Here is a 7,991-nt window from a genome sequence, read left to right as displayed (position 1 = left end):
AAGAATAACATGGAAGAATCATAGGTTCAAAGCCCAGCCTAGGCATTTTTAGCAAGCCACTTTTCCAAACAAAAAGGGTAGGGATATAGCTCAGTACAAAGGCCTTGAGGTCATTCTCTAGCACCATACTGAATGGATAAATAAAAATTTAAAATAAAATTAGCTTATTTTTTTAAACAAACAATATATATAAGGATTTAAATGGGTATACTGTTCTGAGTGTGGTAGCATATGCCTGTAATCCCAGCACTTGGGAGGCTGAGCCAGGAGGACTGCCAGGAATTCAAGGCCAGCCTAAACTATACAGCAAGACCCTGACTCAAACAAACAAAAACCAATAGAAGTTGAATGCGTACAAAGTAAAAGAAAAACACATGAAAAATATACAAGAAAAAAAAATGCAAACCAAAGTATTTTATCCTCCATTGAATTTAATATAAAAAATATAGCTAGGGCTAGGGATATAGCTCAGTGGCACAGTGCCCTAAGTTTGAGTCCCAGTTTAAAAAATTGCTGGATACTGAAAGTAAAATATATATATATATGAATTGGTACAAACTGCCTAGAATGCAGTACAGAAAAAACCTTAAAATTATATCCTCTGACCCCATAATTCCTTAAAGATAGTATTTACAATTTTCAAAACTCTAAAAAACAAATATTAAAAACCAAAAGAATGTGGCATAAGTGGCTTCCTGGCAAGCACAAGGCCCCAAGTTCAATCCCTGGTACAACAACAACAAAAAATTAGTATGCTAGAGAGGTAGCTCAATGGTATAACACTTGTCCAGCATGTACCAGGCCTTAGGTTTGATCCCTAGTGTCATAAGAGAGTTTAAAAATTGAAGTGTAACTATGGACTGTTCACTGGAATATAATATAGGTATTAATGTCATGTTTCTTAGTATATATGATATGGAAAGGAAAATGTTCACATTTTAGAATAGAGAGCAAGATAGCAAGTTATTTCCACACCTGAAAGGCTGGGTGTGGTGTGTGTACTGTAAGGTAAGTACATACGCATTTCTTAAGAGCCTAGAGAAAGTAGATGATACTTTCTCTGTGAGTCCACTGCCTCATCTCACGTAGATGATACATGAGAATTTCAGGAATCAAACGAAAGACACCAATACAGTGTAAATGTAATTACTCTCAGTGGAACTTACCTGAGTCAACAGAAATGTTAAGAACAACAAAAGGATACTGATGTCGATTATACATGTGGTAGATCTCATTCACAAGTCTGGAGACCTGCCCAAGAAACAAAGATGAGCAAAGAATAAACATTCCCCTCTCTCATTGTCCTAACAACATGTTCTTCTAACCCATCACCAAATTGGTCAAATTTTATTAAACTTATACAGCTTTAGCGAGATATGACTTATATGCAATAAACTGCACATACGTGACATCTTATTAGTACAGGTTTGTAGTACACAACAATTACACTTAGGGAGAGAGAGATACACGTACATAACACATTTTAATTCTTTTTATTCCTCTTTTCTTCACCTTTAGATCCCCTGCCCATTTACAAAAGACCTTGATCTATGATCACAATATGTCATTTATGGCCTTTTTCTGTTCTTTATCCTATGAATTTCTCATGTAAGAGAAGAGATATACTTGATGTCTGATATAATTTACTTAACATGGTCTCAAGATAAACTGCACATCTTTGAAATGCAAAATACAACCACACACACGTGCACGCACATGAACTTATACCATAATCAAATACTTATCCATTACTTAAAAAGTTTCCTCATATCTTTCAAAGTGATACTTCTCAAATACACAACTCTTAAAACTGAATCTTTTTCCAATTAGATGCTCTTCATGAAACTTTACTAAAATGCAGGTACAGTTTAAATGTTCAGACAGTCCATATAAATGTAAGCAGAAACATATTTCATGACATGAGATTAAATGGCATTAGAGATAAATCATAAAATCACACTAATTACAATATAAGTTGCAAACTTCTAAAGGCTAAATCACATTTAGTAACAAATACTTTTTAACATATATTTTCATAAAATATATATATTTTCATTAGTACCTATTAATTTTACACAATACTGAGCTTCAGTCTGACATTTTCATATATGCCTATGACATATTTTTATGATATCTATCCCTCTATTATCCTCCATTCCACCTCACTCCCTCTTACCCTGCCTTCCTTCCTTCAGTAAAAGTAAACAGAACACAAAAATACTGAGACAGTGTTGCTAAAGATGTAAAAGGCAAAAATGAACCACTTAAAACCCATGTATGTAACTCTATTAGGATGATCAGATTTTAATCTGAGGCAGAGGTAAGCTAGGCCCTTGTTTTTCTGGAAAATGAAGAGAAGAAAAAGAATATACAAAAATATATATACATGGTCAATCTATACTAAAGTCTATATGAAGTCTATCACATGTTTTCAAATATTTCCTTTCATCAAACAGCAAGTTTCTATGATAATGCATATACTAGCAATTAATACATACACTTGGTATATTTATGTATATATGCACACATATATGTGCATGGACACACACACAATTGAAAAAACCATATAGTTGACTTTCTTAAATGCCTAAAAGGATTTAAAACCATGTTTCTGAATCAGTCCCATGATCCACGTAAACTGCCTGTAGAAGAAAAACTCAGGAAATAATTCCAAAATAAAAACTTGAAAGACATAAACATAAACATAAACACAAAAGGTGTAAATACCTTTGCTGGGTCACAAGGACGCCGATTGATGAAGAAAAACTGTCTGTCGGTCGCGCTTCTCCCAACGCCATGCATGCCGGCTGAGATGAAGCCTGAGATACTGTTCCGGAGTGCACAGCATTAGAACGCTGAGCACAGGGCAGTCACGGTCTTAACATCAACTAAAACCCCCTGCTGCTGGGCTGGTCACTAACCCCACTTCTGTTCTCACGCAACTAGCAACATTGTGATCAGAGCCCAGATGCTCTGAATCCCAAGAGCTGTGTAGTCAAAACTCCCTCAGAGGCAGTGGACTCACAATGGCCGAGGCCAAGCCCACCTTTCACTTTCTCCATTAAACTCTGCATCCACCTCAGGACTGGGTCTCACACCAGACACACTCGTACACAGGATCCCAGGCCAAACGCTACTTTCAATCAGCAAACTTGCATCTATGAAGGCGTTGGTGACATGCCTGTTCTACATGAGCTCCGCCCCAGGGATGCTCGCATTTTCGCAACTACCATAAAGAAATGAATTTCCATCTTTGTACTTTACTCATGGGCCAAAAATAGGTAAAGAAAAAATAAGAGCCATAGATCTTTACAGGATCAGTCCTGTTTGGGAAGAATCTATTTTTTTGTTCAGTGTCTAAAAACAAGGATGCTGGACAACCTTCACCTTTACCAAGTTCTTAAAAAGTCAAACATTATAGATAAAACAAACTAAAAGTTATCCTAACTAAAAAGTTTTAACAAAGATTCATCCAGCAAAAACCCCTCCAAAACGCACATTAGCCAGACTATTGTCTAAATTAAGTAACTCAGTCTCTCATATAAATCCTCTTTCTCAGCAGTGAGAATGCCCAGTTTTACATAGGACATAAAAAATATAAGCTTTAAAAATCACTGTTAAAAAAAACGACAACACTCTGGGTGCCTCCCCTTGGCAGCAGCCTACTTACTGAAACAGACTATGCAGTGCATCGGAACAGCTCAGGCCGAACTCTTCACAGACAGAGTCACTAGGGGGCAGCTGAACGAAAGGAATCAGGCTGTGCAACTGAAAGGAACCAAGAACCATGATTATTTCCTAATAAACACAGATCAGAGCAAGCTTCAGAGAAGATGTGTTTTCTTCCAGGTCAAGCTACTCACTTTAAAAGTACAAAGAAATTCATCACAGAATTTTGACAACTGTCTTGCAATCTTTTATGGAAAAGACAAACCAAACACATGAGCTCTCCTTGTTCATAATCAACACAAGACCTGTGATACTTTGTTGTTCGGTGAGAAAGTTAAGGATGCAGCTCTCAGACAGTAACTTCATAATAGGTACTTAAAAAAAAAAAAAAAAAAAAAACTTTTCTATTTCTGTTTTTCATACAGGGTCTCACTATGCAGCTCAGACTCATAATGATCCTTGTTTATCAGGCTCCCCAGCACTGAGATTACAGGCGTCTGCCACCATGCCCAAGATGGATCACAGGCTCAGCATGCCCCAGGGGCAGAGTCTGCGCACTATGCAGGACTGGCCATCGAACCCTGGTCCCTGCACTTGCCAAAGCAGGCGTTTAGTCTCCTGAGCTATTAGGCCGGCCCAAGTTCTTATATTTCATTCTCGCTCCAGTGGAAAGGACAATAAAACCTGCCATACTCAGCACAATGAAGTATTTTTCAGTAACTGGCCACCACTACCTGCTTCTGCCCAAACACAGAGCCAATGTTCTCCTTCAGGCTGGTGCTGCCACTTGTGCACACAACAGGCTGCCGCTTGCCTTGTCCGAGCTGATTGGTACAACTCACACGGACGCCTGCTGAGATGATGCAGTACGCATGCAGGACCTGCACCATTCTGGAATACTCCTGTTTAAAAACACAAAACAAAAGACTCAACATTAACAGGAATTACATAACTCAAGTTACAAGATCCAATTCAAGAGTCTCATATCTTTTTGAAAATTAGGGAAAAAATTCACAGAACAAACTACAAAGAAGCATTCCTCTGTGTTGCAAAGGGGGCTCAGGTCCTCTCACTTGTCCCTGATGTAAGCATGGAAAAGGACATTCATTTTGGCCTTGTGATCTCTGCCCTAAAAATTGTTCTTCTTTTTTTTTTTAAAGATATCTATCCTCCTAAAAAGATAAGCATACAAAGCTGTATTACAAAACTGTTCTGAGATCATTTTAACTGTATATTAATTGATGTTATCTTGAAATTTTTATATGCATATAAAGTTGAAAAGTACAGAAAAAGACAAACTGTTAATACTGGCCACTTCTGGCAAGCTATTATTCTAAGGCTCTCACTTTTGCCCTAAGATGCAAAAATATTATTTTCTCAATTTTTACAAAATTTAATCAAGTTTAAATTAGTTAGTGTTTTTGGTTTTATTTATTTTTTATTTTTTTTGTATTTTTAGGAAAGGGTCTATAGGCTCTCACTACTACATCAGACGCATAGTGATCTGCCTGTTTACAGCCTCCCAGGAGCTGGGATTACAGGCATGCGCCACCACACCCTGTCTCAGTTGCTGTCTCAGCACGCCTCGGGGCAGGGCCAGCACCGCAGAATGCCAGCCCCTGTCCCTGTTTGCAGGCACTTTAATCCACTGAGCTATTTGGCCGGCCCTTCAAGTTAAAATCAGTACAAATTGCTTTACAAGTAAAAAAGATTTTAGCTGTTTACACTTAAGCAATTTTTTGAATTACAAAAAATACATGTACAATCTAGGTGCAATGGTGCACATCTATAATCCTTCCTATTTAAGGGGCTGAGGCAGGAGGATTACTGTGATTTTTAAGGAAGGAATGGGCTACAGAGTGAGTTCAAAGCCAGCCTGAACTACATAACAAGACTCTCTCAAAAACAAAACACAAAACAAAACGTAAATCAACTAAGTTCAGTCTTGATGGAAAACAACATAACATTTCTTTTAAAAAAATCAAAGGAATAGAATCAACCAAAGAGGAACATTGTTAGTAAACCCTTTTACTCATGTATACAACACTAGGGATGCTTATGAAGACAGAGACTACAAATTTAGCCCACCTTTTTAATATTCCTTTGAAATTCCTTGTGACGCACAGGTAGTGTATAAAATAACTGCTGTACACTGACTGTTGTCCCTTTGGGTCGTGGACAGGGAGTTTTCTGGACAATTTTTCCATTGTGATCAAACACAAGTCGAGTTCCAACCTTTGAAGATGTGTGGCACGTAGAAATAGTTACATCGCTGTAAGAGATGCAGGCATGGCCTGTCTCGTTAGACAGCATTGGGCACAGCATACTCCTTTCCCCATTTTTCTTTCTCTCAAAACTCAATGGTATTAATACCTCCAATATAATCAAGTGAGTTTAAATGCATAAAGAGTCATCCTAAAATCTAAGGTTTGGCACCAAAAAAACTAGTGAGACAGAAACTTCTGTAAATGCTTTGCTTTGATAAAAACTTTCATTTTTAAGGTTACACTACCAGACAACACGGGATCTCAAAATTTATTCACAAATAACTATGGTTGGGGTGTGTAGCTCAATGGTAGATAACACTACTAGCCTCACTTGCTTGAGGTCCTAGGTTCAATCCCCAATAGTTAAGAAAAAAACAATACAGTATTTTAATCTGCACCTAGATGTCCCCTGAAAGCCGCATGTGCTTTCTGGAGGTGGCTGGACCTAGGGTGAGTGCTACTAGGATTAAGGGTGTGGGATCTATGGATTGGTACCCAAACTGGGTTAGCATCATTCTGACTGTGGCTTTCTGAAGAGGAAAGTCCCAGCCTGGGTGTGAGTGGCACCCATCAATAGGCTTGCAGCCTGGATGGAATACAAGGGAAAGGAGTCAAGTTAAGGAGAAAAATGTTGTATCACCTCAGTGCACAGAGTGAGCTCAGAGCTTCCCCCCGAAAGCCAAAAGTTTCAACCTGAGTGAGGTCAGCAAACTCTTGAATCTTAGAAGTGTGATGTTTCAATGCTGAAAGAGAGTGTAAAGTAAGGCCCAAGATGACTCACGTGACATAGCAATGAATATACACAATACCTACCAAGGAGCTAGCTTTAAAAAGCTGCTTTCAAATTACCTAAGACAATGCTACTTAAAATTCTGGGATATTCGGCCCTCCTATGTTTAATAGGATTAGAAACATTCAACTTACCTAAGCCTTCAAAGTTTTCTTCTTCTACCCCACATCCATTGTCGGAAACTTCAATGAGATCCACCCCATAGTCTTTAAGTCTTAGATCTAAAAAAATTAAAATACGTATTTCTCAAAAACTGATCCATGGTAAGACAAAACAACAGCCAAAAATCAAAAAGCTTTTGTACTGATACATACAATAGGAGGCACGACTATACTTTTACTTAAGTGTACTGCCCTCATTTTGCATATTTTAAGTCACTGGGCTATTAACCCAAATCAAACAGTATTTTAATACCTTATATCTTAATGTCCTGATTAGTATAAGTGTGATAATTCTTAACTCATTGTTCTTCTGCATATTATATGAGATATTCTATGTGTAATTCTTGCTTTATTTGAGACAGGGTCTCACTATATGGTCCAGGCAGGTCCTGAACTTACTATGAAGCCTGGGCAGGCTGGCCCTCAACTCCCATTAATCCTCTTGCCTCTCAGCCTCCAAACTGCTGTGCACCCACACCCATGTGTAATTCTTAACACAAGGACTGCCTGGCTCACAATAAAAACAGAATGAAAGTTAACTGCTATTAGTATGTTTGCCAACTAGTCAAGCACTAGGAACAAAATAAGTTATTTGGTTTGTTTTCATTTATGTATTTGGTAGAGGGTCTCACTATGCAGCTTGGACTCGTGATCCTCCTGTTTTCAGCCTCACCAGCACTGAGATTACAGGTGTGCCCCACCACACCCGCACTCATTGACTGGCTCAGTGCACCCCAGGGGTGGGGCCGGCGCAGTATGTGGGATTTGGGATCTAACCCTGGTCCCTGTGCTTATGAAAACAGGTGCTTAGTCAGCTGAGCTATCTCACCGGCCCTCATAATAAGTGTTAACATTAAAATAATAATTTATTGGCATACCAACACTGGATTGTTTTATTATCATAACAAATGTTTCTTAAATTAAAAAAAAACCTTGCAATGCCTAAGATGTTTGATATTCAGACAGACAGTGAGGTTAAGCTTAACAGCCTAGGTTGTATGGTAATAACAATAAGCTTCTTTTCTGGAAGGTTAACAACCTAAGTTTGCAGACCAAAATTAGAGAAAAAGGAGGGATACAAGGAAAGCCAACAGTTTGGCCCTA

General features: G+C 38.3%; 1 protein-coding gene across 1 annotated transcript in view; it reads right to left on the bottom strand.

The window, feature by feature from the left end:
* Pms2 (PMS1 homolog 2, mismatch repair system component) overlaps window positions 1-7,991 on the bottom strand; it is a 28,716-nt gene that overhangs the window by 17,137 nt on the left and 3,588 nt on the right. The window contains exons 3-9 of the mRNA XM_023713550.1: window positions 6,861-6,947; window positions 6,577-6,679; window positions 5,758-5,941; window positions 4,404-4,571; window positions 3,671-3,768; window positions 2,728-2,827; window positions 1,167-1,251 (exon numbers count right to left, since the gene is read on the bottom strand). Of these exons, the coding sequence (XP_023569318.1) occupies window positions 1,167-1,251; window positions 2,728-2,827; window positions 3,671-3,768; window positions 4,404-4,571; window positions 5,758-5,941; window positions 6,577-6,679; window positions 6,861-6,947 (825 nt within the window). The remainder of the gene's footprint in view (window positions 1-1,166; window positions 1,252-2,727; window positions 2,828-3,670; window positions 3,769-4,403; window positions 4,572-5,757; window positions 5,942-6,576; window positions 6,680-6,860; window positions 6,948-7,991) is intronic.

The sequence above is a fragment of the Octodon degus genome, unplaced genomic scaffold, assembly GCF_000260255.1.
Source record: "Octodon degus isolate 3935 unplaced genomic scaffold, OctDeg1.0 scaffold00031, whole genome shotgun sequence".
Taxonomy (NCBI): domain Eukaryota; kingdom Metazoa; phylum Chordata; class Mammalia; order Rodentia; family Octodontidae; genus Octodon; species Octodon degus.
This window is presented reverse-complemented; position numbering and strand designations above follow the sequence as displayed.